This window comes from Pelodiscus sinensis, chromosome 4 (genome assembly GCF_049634645.1).
Source record: "Pelodiscus sinensis isolate JC-2024 chromosome 4, ASM4963464v1, whole genome shotgun sequence".
Lineage (NCBI taxonomy): Eukaryota > Metazoa > Chordata > Testudines > Trionychidae > Pelodiscus > Pelodiscus sinensis.
Window position 1 is genome coordinate 65,693,817 of NC_134714.1, and position 13,929 is coordinate 65,707,745.

The following is a 13,929-nucleotide window of genomic DNA, read 5'->3' on the forward strand; positions in this document are numbered from 1 at the left end:
ATCTCTAGCCTGGAAATCAAACAGGAAAAACTGGCAATCCAAGTTACAGTAAAGTGTGGAAGTCAGTTGACATTTCATGAATATAGCATGTGTGTCAATTTCACATGGCGCCAATAGATATTGCAGATAATATCTCAAGTATGGCCTGCTTGAAGCACTAGCAGAGAGTGTAGAAAATTAAATTAATCTGGGCAGTTTGCTTTGAGGCTGCAAATAAATTTGATTCTCTTAAAAAAGGAAAGGAAGGAAGTGTAATTCCAAACTCAAAAGCATAAATATTTGATATTTGTTGTCCCGGGATGAAGTAAACAGGATTTCCTGATATTAAGTGCTAAATAAATAATGAAACTTACCAAAAACAATGGAATGTTGGATACTGGCATATCTAGTGTTAAGCTGGCGAATAGTTGGAGAAATGTAGTTTGCTATGCGGAAGACTTCCAACCCCCTTCTGCTCTTTGAGATGCAACTGGCTTGAACGCTGTTGGTTTATTCTTTTCTGCCTCCTGTGGCATTGCGTGGATTAATGCCAATGGCAGAATTTGACACACATGGCCTGAATTTCAGTGGTTTTGCACAGGGATTGGGTACAAGGGGCACTGAAGAATCAGGCTAGTAGTGCCCAAAATAGGCTTGTAAGTCTAATTCTGCACTCAGTGAGATGTCAAACTAGAGCATTGAAGTTAATGGAATTGCTCTGAGTACCACTACATGGGATGGTACACCACACCCAGTGAGTGGGTTATCCTGTCATAAATACAGACCACTCAGAGAGAGAGAGTGAAGGAATGAGTTTGCTCTACAGCCTTAGCTGGGAGGCATTTAGCTCAAGCAGTAAAGGTTCATGCACTGAGCTCCAGATGGCCCAAGTTTGGTTCCACGTGTCAGCTCTACAAGTGGGGATTGTCTGGGATTTCATTTGAGTTGACTCTGAAGCTGGGGATGTGCTTCCTCACCTAGGGGAAGTGTGTAACCCACACACCTTCTGAGTGTGGTTCACTGTCTCTTTTGGTAACACTTAAACAACTTACAGAGAGAAAGCTCCAGAGGTCCTAGGTTTGGTTCCACCTGTTGGTGTTACAGCAGCATAACTGAGCAGAGGGAACAAAACTGGCCCACTGCCTCCGATGTATTTTTGTCCCTGCTCTGCTTTGGACATTAGTTTGCCATCATTGGGTTTAAAGTCAGCATTTGAAATGTAGCTGCATTATCAAAAAACCCTGAAGTCAAAAACCTTCAACCCCTAGGTAGGATACCCACAGAGTTAGAGTCCCCAGTCAGACTGCTCCATTCATACTAGCCCTCATCTACTGACTGGCAGAACTTAGAAGTTGTTCACTGCTATTGCTATTGAGAAGGTTATGTGCACAAGACACACATTTTCCTGTCTCTCATATTCCAGTCAGCTCACTATGGTGCCTTTTCTCTTCCTTTGCAGGGGTGAAGCGCAGTCCCTCAGAGATGAAGGATGGTGATGTAAATTTGGACAACAGCGACTCACCCTATTATTTTACAAAGCTGATGTATTCTGCGGAAGACTTTGACAAACTGGTGAATCTGAGCAGCTACAACATCCTCAATAATAAAGACTTGATTCTACAGTCCATCCAGAGGGCTATGGCATGGAGGAGAACTAGCACGAGGGGAGGTTTACCCACGGGTTCTGACGTTGAATCTGCCTAGGCAGTATGTCCTCATCATCTATCAGCTGTAGATGGTCTGTCAATATCTTATCGGAGGCACTGCTGATTGCCTTATACACAGTATGAAGTGATGCTGCATCTCTGTGTTGCTTATCATGTCCATTTCAAAGATCTTAGTGTTCAAAAGTTGTATTAAAAAAATCCAGTTTTTTGGCATACCAGGCTCAGGCTGTGTTCTTACAAGCTATGAGAGTACAACCTGGTTAGTAGGACACCTCCCAGGAAATCCCAAGCACTGAAGGAAATAGTCTTGGCAGGGCAGTAAGTTACACTCTGGTTCAGTACTGGGAGAAAAGATGTCCCCACCCTGCTCACGGTGTTGGGGGCCATCTGATGGAGGTGCTGAATTTGGGATGATACATTGATAACCAGGCCCTTATGTCTACAACCGGTCAGGGCTTTTGTTTGTAGAGGTACTGAGCACCTAACATGTCCCTCCCCTCCCCCGAAGTTAAATAGACCCATCTTGGCTCAGTACCCAGACATCAGGTCATACAAGAGTCAAAGGAGTTGGAGTAGTCTGGCCAAATTCTAAGTGGAGAATTATATTCTACCTACATTGAATGGTTAAGTGGAGACATTATTCATTCCTTCCATTCCCTCAAACAAATGTGCACAGAAATGCTGTCACATTCTACCATCCAAGCTCGATACGTTTCAGGGATGAGTGAAATAAGCCTGAGAGAGTTAGTAAAATGATTTTGAGATCCTGCTGGTGGAAACATGTTCTAGTGTGAAGTGATTTTATTAACTTATTTGTGGGTGGTGCTTTTATTTAGCATTTTATGGGCCAAATTCAGCCCTGAAATAAGTGGCTGGAATGAAGGCATGTCTTCTTGGCCTAGTAAGAGTGACTCAGACATAAGCAGAGATGTTCTTATTCCTTTGTGAAAACTGAGCTTAAGGCAAAGTTAATATAGTTGAGGGTACGTCTAGACTACATGCCTCTGTCGCCAGAGGCATGTAGATTAGGCTACCCGACAGAGTAAAATGAAGCGGCGATTTAAATAATCGCCGCTTCATTTAAATTTACATGGCTGCCGCTTTGAGCCGACAAACAGCTGATCAGCTGTTTGTCGGCTCAGCGCGATAGTCTGGACGCTCCCCTGCCGACATCAAAGGGAGCTGTCGACAACCCAGGTATGCCTCCTGGGATGAGGCATACCTGGGTTGTCGACAGCTCCCTTTGATGTCGGCAGGGGAGCGTCCAGACTATCGCGCTGAGCCGACAAACAGCTGATCAGCTGTTTGTCGGCTCAAAGCGGCAGCCATGTAAATTTAAATGAAGCGGCGATTATTTAAATCGCCGCTTCATTTTACTCTGTCGGGTAGCCTAATCTACATGCCTCTGGCGACAGAGGCATGTAGTCTAGACGTACCCTGAGTGAACAGCTATGGCTTTTTATATAGGAAATGTGTCCTTTACAACACCATTGCTTATAACGTCATATGCAAAGTATTTTTAATAAGTGGGATGGAGATGTATTTAAAATTTAGCCAAAATAAAAAAGACAAAATTCTTCATACCGCTTTTGCAGTGGAATGTCCAGTCAAAAAGGGCTCTTGGTGGCTCAACCATCTAGGTCAGTAGAAGTATGGCTGGCAACACTGTGGGAGTACAGGCGTCATACTTGCTCACGTTCTGTTTCCAGAAATAGCTACCAGGTCCCTGCAGCCTCTAGGTGAAGTGCGGCGCTGTGTGCTATCCCTACCTCAAGTGCCAGCTCCACAGCTCCCATTGGCCAGGAACCGCAGCCAATGAGAGTTACAGGCATGGCATCTGGCCCTGTGGACATAAGGGTAGCATACAGAGCCTTCCTGGTTGCCCATGTATTGGGAGCTGCAGTAAGCACTGCTGGGACCTGAGGACCCAAATCCTCTCCCACACCCCACTCCCTGTTCCAGACCTGAGTCACCTCCTGCATCCGAAACCCCTTATCCCCACCACCACTTCAGAGCCTGCTCACCCCCACCTTCCAGCCAGGACCTTCACCCCTCCCAGCCCAGTGAATGTGAGTGAGGGTGGAGAGAAAATGAGCAACAGAAGGAGTGTGGAATGGTGCATCTCTGGAGAAGGGGCAGGGCAGGGGCTGCTCAGTTTTGTATGATTAGAAAGTTGGCGCCCTCTAGCTCTAGTCGCTGGGTGATTCCCCATTTCACAGTCTATTGTAGTGACCACCATAAAACACAATTTCATAACTTCACATACACTAATGCTAGCCTTACGTAGAATAATAGCTCTCAGCAGATTGTAACCTATCCCATGATATATTGCATGGCTTCATATGGAATATGACTATTATATATAAACAATGGCTATGGAGGTTACAGGCTGCGCCCCCAGGTATGCAGTGTCACTTTATGTATCTCTGCCAAGAGAGCAGAAAAAATAGCAACCTGGGCGAACTATTTTGGAGCCCCTGCTGTCTCACCCCGTCAGCCCTCGCCACTGTCCTGCCCCTTGCTGCCTTCCCATCCAGCCTCCGAAGACACCCACCACCACCAGGGCCCCCCCTGCCACTGCGCCCTCGTTATCCAGACCCACGCTGCTCCTTGCCACTTGGCTATGGTGCCCACCTTGACCATGGCACTTTGCCCACATCACTCACTTGAAGGGAGAGTGTGTGGCCAGCATTGTCCATGCTACATGCCCACCTTTGTCCAGGTAAACCAGTCTCACAATGTGTTTGCACAGCTGCCTTGCCCAGTGCAGGCTGCCTAATTTGGCTTCAGGGCCTTAGAGGTAATGAGTGTGGCACACCCACTTAGAGCTCCGCCTCGTCCTCCTCCCCACATGGATAAATGGACAGGGAGAGGTTAAGGAATAGCTACCTCCTGCCCGTGGCCATTTGCCGTACTTTTTATTTTAAACTACTGATTGGGAATAACGCTAGTACTCTACCAGCTGAATATATCTTTTGAAGTAAAAAACTGAATAAAATGCAGTGGCCTAGCAAAAAACCAAAAACTTCATTCATAAAGAAACATTGAACAGCATTTTGTGTTGTATACTGCTGCTACATACATTGGCTATCAGCAGGGTTCCTTCGAATCGTTTTCATCCATGTACGGATTTTTTCCATCCATGGGTGGAATAAACTTATGTGCACTGAGGTATATGTGAATGTGCACCTCCAGTAGGGGAAAAAACCCAAAACCTTGTTGTGGACGTCCTGCTAGTCAACTTGCTGGCATCTGAATCTCTCCTGAGCAGTCACACAAGCTCACAGGGAACACTGGCTACCAGTACTCTCTAAGGGTATGTCTACACTACAAAGTTAATTCGAACTAACAAACGTTAGTTCGAATTAACTTTGATAGGCACTACACATACAAACCGCTAGTTTGAACATAATTCGAACTAGCGATGCGCTTAATTCGAACTAGGTAAACCTCATTCCATGAGGACTAATGCCTAGTTCGAATTAAGTAGTTCGAATGAAGGGCTGTGTAGCCACTTAATTCGAACTAGTGGGAGGCTAGCCCTCCCCAGCTTTCCCTGGTGGCCACTCTGGGCACCACCAGGGAAACTCTTCTGCCCCCCCCTCCCAGCCCCGGAGCCCTTAAAGGGGCACGGGCTAGCTACGGTGCCCGTGCCAGGTGCAAGCCTGCCAGCACCCAGCCAGCAGACCCTGCACCTGGCATGGCTTGAGCCAGCCACCTGCTGCCACCCAGCCCTCCGCCTCTTCCTGGGACCAGGCTGGTGGCTCCCGGGAGCCTGCCCAGGTCTGCAAGAGGTGGGCGCCCGCCTGGTCTAGTGCAGACATAGTGGACCTCATCCACGACCTCCGCACTAGGCACAGGAAAGTGGCCGTCTAGGGCAGGATAGCTGCCAGCCTGGCTACCCAGGAGCAGGTTTGCATGAAAATCAAGGTGATCCAGTGAGACCCTGAGCCCTGAGCTTAGAATGGTTGTACTGGGTCAGACCAAAGGTCCATCTAGCCCAGTAGCCTGTCTGCCGACAGCGGCCAACACTAGGTATCCTGGAGGTGATGGACCGAAGACAATGACCAAGCCATTTGTCTCGTGCCATCCATCTCCAGCCTTCTACAAACAGAGGGCAGGGACACCATTCCTACCCCCTGGCTAATAGCACTCCATGGACCCAACCTCCATGACTTTATCTCACTTCTCTTGAAACTGTTCTAGTTCTAGCCGTCACAGCCTCCTGCAGCAAGGAGTTCCACAGGTTGACTATTTGCTTTGTGAAGAAGAACTTTCTGTTATTAGTTTGAAGCCTGCTACCCATTCATTTCATTTGGTGTCCTCTAGTCCTTCTATTATGGGAACTAATGAACTTTTCTTTATGCACCCTCTCCACGCCACTCATGCTTTTCTAGACCTCTGTCATATCCCCCCTCAGTCTCCTCTTTTCTAAGCTGAAAAGTCCCAGTCTCTTTATATGGGACCTGTTCCAAACCTCTGATCATTTTAGTTGCCCTCCCCTCTTCCACCCTTTCTCTTCCCCTCTCCCAGCTCCTTTTCCCAGTCTCCCCCAGTTTTGTTCAATAAAGAGAGTTTCTATTTTTGAATACACATGTCCTTTATTTGTACATCAGGAAGGGGGGCTAGGAAGGGGTAAGTGGAAGGAGGTGAGGGAGGAATGGGGTACAAGCCCCCGATGGGGAGGACTGGGCTGGCTCTGCGGGCTCCTCGGGGTGGAAGCTCTCCTGCAGCTCCCCGATTGACCCACCCCCGGGTGGCAGCCTGCGGCAAGTGAAGCCAGGATGATGGCCGAGTGCTGTGATGTGCCGAGTGTGGGCACTTAGGGCACTCCAAGCCAGGACTGCTTTGCAAGCGGGGAACCTCTGAGAACTGTCTGTCTGGGGTGGGGGTCGGGACCCTTTAAGCATAGCCCATGGCTAGCCTGAGACAGCAGCTCCACGCTCTAAGTCCTATTCTGATGCCCTGCCGGCACTGCTTCCGGCCAGCCTTAACCTTGGTTCAGGGTCCACTCAGTGTGGACATGCTAGTTCGAATTAGCAAAACGCTAATTCGAACTAGTTTTTAAGTCTAGATGCGCTAATTCGAATTAGCTTAGTTCGAATTAACTAATTCAAACTAAGTTAGTTCAAATTAGTGCTGTAGTGTAGACATACCCTAACATATTTCTTACAATACCTGATTTTAAGACTGGCCTGGAATGAAATTCTGCATCAGACTGGGCTTTGGAGTGGAAAAAAGGTGAAAAAATCTACTTCTACTTCAGACTCTTTTCCAGTGGAATAGTGGTGAAAGCACAAAACAGGATCCTGAATGAGCCTATTAAGAATTCAAATAATTGAAAGAGGCCATAATTTTACAACTGGGTGACTTTATTTAAATAAAAGCAGGAAAATATTTTGATGAAAACTTTATACTAGTGACTGAACAAAACATTCAAAATGAATCAATTAAAAAAATCTAAGGTTTCATTAGAACACATTTTGCAGTTAATAACAATTAAAGAAAGACAGAATTTCCATTAATTTTCTTTGCTAGATTGACCCAAGTTTTGTGTCTGTATTTTATTATTAAAACACACAGAAGCCTTTGGACCTGGGTACTGATGAATTAGCATATAGTTGCAGTAATGCTTTATCAGGTAACATTGACATTTCCTTACCATCTGCACCCTTTCATCTCATGGTGGTGGTCACCATATAAAAACCTAAGGGTATATCTATACAGCAGAGCTAAAGTCAAATTAAGCTGCGCAACTTCAGCTACGTCAATTGCGCAGCTAAAGTCAAAATAGCTTAACTCAGCTTTTGGTGCTGTCTACGCAGCAGGAAGTGGAAGGAAGAACACTCTTCCTTTGACTTCCCTTACTCTTTGTGAAATTAGGGTTACCATGAGTCCGAGTAAGAAGTCTTTCAGCTCGACATTATTTCAAATAAAGACTTGTAGTGTAGATGCACACTATGTTATTTCGGAATAATGTCAGTTATTCCAAAACAACGCTGCTGCGTAGACATAGCCTAAGATATTCCATTTTTATACATTATTTGCCTGTTGCAAGGGGATGAATACAGCTCCTCTTAATTAGCCCCAGAAATTGCCATCTAAACACAGTTCCTAAAATGTTTACTTTTACATGATTATTTGGCTTACAGCACACACAAGTGTACCTCGTTTTTAGGAAGGTCATTCATTTTAGTTTCACAGTTACTTATATTCCATTCAAATCTGGTGCCCCCTCTCCCTTTTATTGTTGAAATTATTTGCATAATAAATAAAGAATCCTGGAACTGAGGGTATAGAAGGAGCAGTAGACACTAAATTGAATCCCACGGGGTTCTGCAGTGCTAGAATAGTTTTGTCAGCTGCTGGGGAGCTCTGCAAGGACCCTACTACCCACAGCTGAAAGACTGATATTGGTAGAAAATATTCCTGTCTCTCTTTCCATAGTGACAGCTAAAAGTATTGCAGAAATGATGTTATTTCATGAAGTGATTCTGTGTTCTTATACTTCTGAACTGTGATTCCACGGAATGCTACTTACAACAATAATGGCAAGCTCTGTGCTTTTCAACTGTCACAACTGCACAAAAGGGCATCAGCAGCACCTTTCTTTTACAACTTAGAGGTAAAATAAGACATTGGGTGGCTACATAGTGCAGGGATGGGGGTGGGGGTGGGCGCACTAGCGTTTCCTCAGTGGAGATTTAGGATCCATCTGCAGCTTACATAATAAGTGGATATGAATTCAGTTGTATTTCATCTTGGTCCCTGGTAGACATTAGTCATCATGACACAATTTGCCACACCAGACAGTAGACAGAACTATTATTTCTTCACATTCATGAGCATCAGTCATTCAATTTCAACAACAGACTGCATTAGGCCTGGTAGAACCAGGTACATGGAGCCACCCAAGTTCAATTTGTTAAAACAGGGACAGTCCTGATTCTGTTCCTAATGCCTAAGTGTTCCGTTCCCCCGTACACATTTCACTTGCTCACTGTCCAGCTGCACTCCATGGCAATAAGGCGGTATGAGGGGAGAGGCTGTCTCATCCGGACGACAGAAGAGTGCAAGTGCCTATGTGCTGCTCTTACTTTTTGGTAAAAAACTTTTGAAAGACATTCTTATCTTTCTTGTGTTTCTCCTTCTTGCCCTCAGTCGCCCGATCTTCCTTCATCTGGGTCAGTGGTGTCACTAAGTTCTTGGTCTGCACATGTTGATCCTCAGCCTTGGCGCCTGGAAAAGAATCAGTGATGCAGTCATTTTCTTGGGCTAGGGGACATAGAAATATGGGCTGATCCTCAGATGTGTGTGTGTCAAGGAGATTCTTGCTAGGACTCCCTACAAAAAAGGCTAACCTCCGCCATTTCATAGCATTATCATCCACACATTAATACTCAACTGCCACAGGCATCCTTCCCCATTGTTGATTGATAGAAGCAATGGTGATGTAACATTGAATTCCAGAGGGCTGGTAAGCCCCTTCAGTGGCCTGTTATGGGAGGGGAGAAGATGCTAGCATGAAAGATCTACTACTACCCAAAACTCTAGTGTCTTCTTCATAATGCTTCACAGTACAAGATGCGAGAGGTTCTTGTGCCATTAGCCCAAGAAGTAGCATATTTAACTTTTATTTACAGTCCTGGAAAGGACAAAGCTTTCCTACTGCAGTGCCCTCTGGTAAAAAGAACTGATGTCTCATGATAAAGTTGTTGGCTTTGTATGCTATTGCTTTAGTATAACTGAGTGCATGGGAGAGCACACGGAAGAAAAGCTGATAATTTTTCTGTTTGATACACTTCGCAGCTGCAGAAATGTAAGAACTGTGAGCAAGCCCAACAAACAGTGCAATGAGACTACAAACGGACTTTGTGAAGACACTAGGTGTTGCCTTCAGCTTTCATCACTCCTCAAGGATTCACAATAGGGTTCCAAGTCGATCTAGGTTCCCACCAGAATGACGTGAATGTAGTACTGTATTACCCCAGCTTAGTGAACTCTCTCCGGAGAGATTTCAGGCACCTGGATTTTCTTTTTGAGCTTCTGCTCTCAGTGTTTACAATGGCAGTTTGATACGCCACTAAAAATGACTTAGGGGACAGTTGCTGTATTTAAGTGTTCTGTGTAATCTGCCCTAGAAAGCAGTAATAAGGAGCTAGGAATCAAAAAGCTAGTTTTAATATTTTGTAAACATAAAGGCTTAGGGGACACTCTGCAATGCTTGCTGATAGTGACAATTGCCTAAATCTAGCTGTAGGGATTATATGGCAAATTTTAACTTGAATCATAGAATACTAGGACTGGAAGGGACCTCGAGAGGTCATCTAGTCCAGTCCCCTGCCCTCATGGCAGGGCCCAGTACTGTCTAGACCATCCCTGATAGACATTTATCTAACCTACCCTTAACTAGGTTATCTCTGTAACAATTAGAGTCTAGATACTCCAGTGTGAGAACAGGTTTACCTCCCCAAAATAAGCAGTTAAATCAACTGGCTGCATGCAATGTTAATGTATGGTAAAAAAGAACAAGCACAGCCTTTTATGAAAGCTTGTAATGTTTTAAACAATCATTATGAGATACGTACACAGGTTATGGTTATGAATTTATGTATTTGTATATGTAGAAAACTACCCTGCAATTTCAGTGCCACTTCACATCAGGGCAATGAGTAGTCACACAGGAAGGAACTCCTCCCAAAGCGTCTACATGAAACCAGTTTGAAGTAACTAGCCATTTTACATCTTAGGTAGGGACACTGGAGGTCCATTAGAATTAATGGAAAAACATTGTGGCAATTAGAAACTTTAAAAAACCCCAGAAAGAAGGTAGTTTTTCCCTACTCTGAATACCTATAATGACTGAAGGGGAGGAAACAACAACCAACAACAACCTTGGAAGCCCTTTTAAAATGGAAAGGGTTTGAACCAAAGACCATCCAGAATTTGGTGGGCAGCCTTGAGGTGGGGGCTGTCTATAAATGCTGGATTCTGCCTATAGATTGAGAAACTGTTTTAAGGCAAAAAGTAACTCGCATTAGAAAAGCGATTTTATTTAATATGACCGTGTAGAGTATGAGGTTATTTCTTTATGTTTATTTTCTTTGTAACTTGTTCATATGTGTTTTCCCTTACCATTTCATCTTTGAATCCATGCATTTTCTATTAAATACATATTTTGTTTATTTTCACCTCAGGCAGGTCTCCAGTGGGTAAACCATAAATATCATGTGGGTTAATGTGAATTGGTTCTGGGGGGCTGGTTTCTCTGCTTTGGGAGTGACCAAACAGAGAGGAAGAGGCAAAGTGTCTGATAGTTGAGAACTCAGGGAGGATGTATTTGGGGAGTATCAGAACTAGAAGCGTTTTTGGTGTCACCCTTCAAAGAGTAACGAGCCTGGTAATTGGCTGGGGGAGACCTTATGCTTGTGGACTGGGCACTCATGTCAGTGAAGTGAACCATAGCTGCACAGCACAAACACCCCCAAGATTACAGGGCAGTTGATGACAGGCCCCCTTCCAGGTCTGGATAGTCCCCAAAGGTTACCACCTCTTCTTCCTGACTTTTGCTATATGAATTGAATCTACTCTTATTTAACCAGCAGAACTGTTTCTGATACAGACAAGACTATTTGCAGCTGGATGTTACTCATTCACAATTACATCCTGTTTTCTGTCCTGCTCATTTAGTGCCAGCAACAGGCCTCATTTCCTTCCCCACCTCTTTAATTACATTGCACTGTCCTGATCAGAGCTCCCATTATACGTCTGTAGAGTGTGTGTGTGTGTGTGTGTGTGTGTGTGTGTGTGTGTGTGTGTGTCTGTCTGTATTGGGGGTAATCAATGAAAGAGTCCATAGAAGGTAGAGAAGAGGCATCTGAAATGAGCTCTTTAATGACCATATGTGAGAGAGAGAGCACAACATCCGGAGATCAGCTATGTCATGCTGTTCACTTTCAGGGTTAATTCTGTAGTGAGGCATCTGGGAATATGCAAAACTGTTCCATGTTGTTCAGATGGGTTGCCCACAGTTCATACCTGACCACCCAATCCCATTCATTTATCAGAGAGAACTAGGCTTTCAGATGCCCGTTGAAAGGATAAATACCGAAAAAACCCCATATGTCGGTATTTCCACATCCAAACCAACATTGAAGAAGAAAAATATAGAATAAACTCTCCTCACATTTTCCTTATGGATTCCCTTCATTCACCAAACAGGTCAACACTATTTCTGGCATGAAAAAAAACCCTACCTTACAGTTAGCTAGCATCTTTACTCCAGAAGAATCCACAGCACTTCACTAACATCTCAGCTCTTACATTTAAAGTGGAAAGTAGCAGCTACTTTTAAAGAGTGTGCAGTAACACTACACAATCTTAATTTGGACCTCCTAATGAATATGAGTTGTGATGCAATATTTAATTATTCAATCACACACTCCCCCACAAATACAGAACCCCTGCCTCATTCGGTGCCTAGACTGGACGGTGCTCAGATAGTATACATCTATTCAATGATGAGAAAAAGACTCTAGGAGTGAAACCAAAACATAGGCAGACCTATAGCATATGATCAACTAAAATAGGCATCTGGGGGAAATGACAACATCAAAATGTATCTGTAAATTCCTAGAGAAAGTGAAAAAGCAGAAGGATCAGTGTAAGACATAACAGGGAAGGGTGTGGTGTGTACATTGTGTGATGCTGCCAACCTTTTCCTAATTCTACATTTTTAAACATGTTTTCTCAATCTCAGTGCAGGTCGAGCTTCTCTAGTTGGGTACTCTCTGGTCCAGCAACTCCATGGTATGGATTGATTTGAGTTAGCCAGATGTCCATTTATCATGGTTTGGCCAAGTTTCCCACCATCCCATAAAGTTTGTTTACAGCCACCAGTCCTGGCTCTCAGACTTTGTCTACACTACAAGTTTTTGTGGCAGAGAGTATGCTAACGATGGACTCATTAGCATGAGTCGCAATGTCATTAGCATAACTGGCTACACTGCTTCTTTTAGCGCAAAACCCCTTGTGCAAAAAGCATCCGCGGATAATATGCTAATGATGTCACAGCTCATGCTAATGAGTCTGTCATTAGCACACTCTCTGCCACAAAAACCTTGTAGTATAGACATAGCCTCAGTGTTCTGTATTGTTTGGGTATGTCTACACAGCAGTGTTAATCTCAAAATAAGCTATGCAACTTGAGCTATGCTAATTGTCTGTGAATTGTTGCTAATTGTTGTGAATTCAGGCACGTGTACACAGGACTTTTTTCAAAATAGAGCTCTCTTCCTCCAACTTCCCTTCCTCCTTGTACAATGAGGTTTATAGAAGTCGGAGTAAGGAGCCCATTATTTCCAATTTATTTCAAAATAATGGGCTTGCTGTGTAGACGCGCAATAAGTTATTTCGGAATAACATCCATCATTCTGAAATAATGTTGCTTTGTAGATGTACCCTTATTTAGCTCTAATTTACCCCTAAATGTATTTAGGGGAAGTGTTGGTAATGCTGCTAGGAAAATCAACCTCCTGTGGCTCAGCAAATTCTATGGTTCAGCACTGGTCAGGTCCCGAGGTTGCTGGACTAGAGAGGTTCAACCTGTATTGTGCTTCTCACAGAGATCAAGGCAGAACCTCTTATTACCCATGTTTGCAGGGTCCCGGGCAGAGGTGGAGGTTGATATCTTCATAATCTCAAGAGTGTCTTCCTCTGATTCTTTGGGAATGTTTTCCGCTTCTCTCTCTTGCCTGACATTGAAGGAAGGAGTTTTCCTGCCAACAGATAGCACCAAGAGAGACTCACTGATATGTCAGACATGAATTAAATCAGTAAGTAAGAATATTGGGGAAAAATCCAATCATGCAACCATTTCAAAAGCAAAATAGCCACCGGACACAATAGATGTATTATACATGCATATGCATATTAATATAGCCAGTCTGCAACACAGAATAGGAGCAACTTTGCAAAACGTACCTACCTGCTCACCTCTCATTAATTACTTTATTTGAAGGACAAATAAAATATCAGTAATTATTTTATCAACATTCATCCAATTGAATAATGGGGGTAAACAGATTTTGTGACTGGGCTCAAAATATTCTTGATAATTTTGCAAGTCTGATAGTAGTCACTAAGTTTGGGCCACGTCTTTTGGTTCCATTTATTGGAATGGGAACATCTGTGTTTGCAGTGCAATTGCAGCAGGTACTCATTGACAATTTATACAGTAAAACTCCGATAGTCTGGCATCCAACTGTTCAGCACTCCCGATACT

General features: G+C 44.1%; 2 protein-coding genes across 3 annotated transcripts in view; one reads left to right on the top strand and one right to left on the bottom strand.

Annotated features, from left to right (window-relative positions):
• PLA2G4B (phospholipase A2 group IVB) overlaps positions 1-2,424 on the top strand; it is a 46,337-nt gene extending 43,913 nt beyond the window's left edge. For both annotated transcript variants that reach the window (XM_075927195.1, XM_025188324.2), the window contains one exon: positions 1,439-2,424. In XM_075927195.1, coding sequence (XP_075783310.1) covers positions 1,439-1,683 — 245 coding nt within the window. In that variant the 3' untranslated portion in view covers positions 1,684-2,424. The remainder of the gene's footprint in view (positions 1-1,438) is intronic.
• A 4,590-nt stretch (positions 2,425-7,014) lies between these two features.
• Positions 7,015-13,929, bottom strand: part of SPTBN5 (spectrin beta, non-erythrocytic 5) — a 138,800-nt gene continuing 131,885 nt past the window's right edge. Inside the window, exons 69-70 of the mRNA XM_075927199.1 lie at positions 13,296-13,423; positions 7,015-8,885 (exon numbers count right to left, since the gene is read on the bottom strand). Of these exons, the coding sequence (XP_075783314.1) occupies positions 8,740-8,885; positions 13,296-13,423 (274 nt within the window). The 3' untranslated portion in view covers positions 7,015-8,739. The remainder of the gene's footprint in view (positions 8,886-13,295; positions 13,424-13,929) is intronic.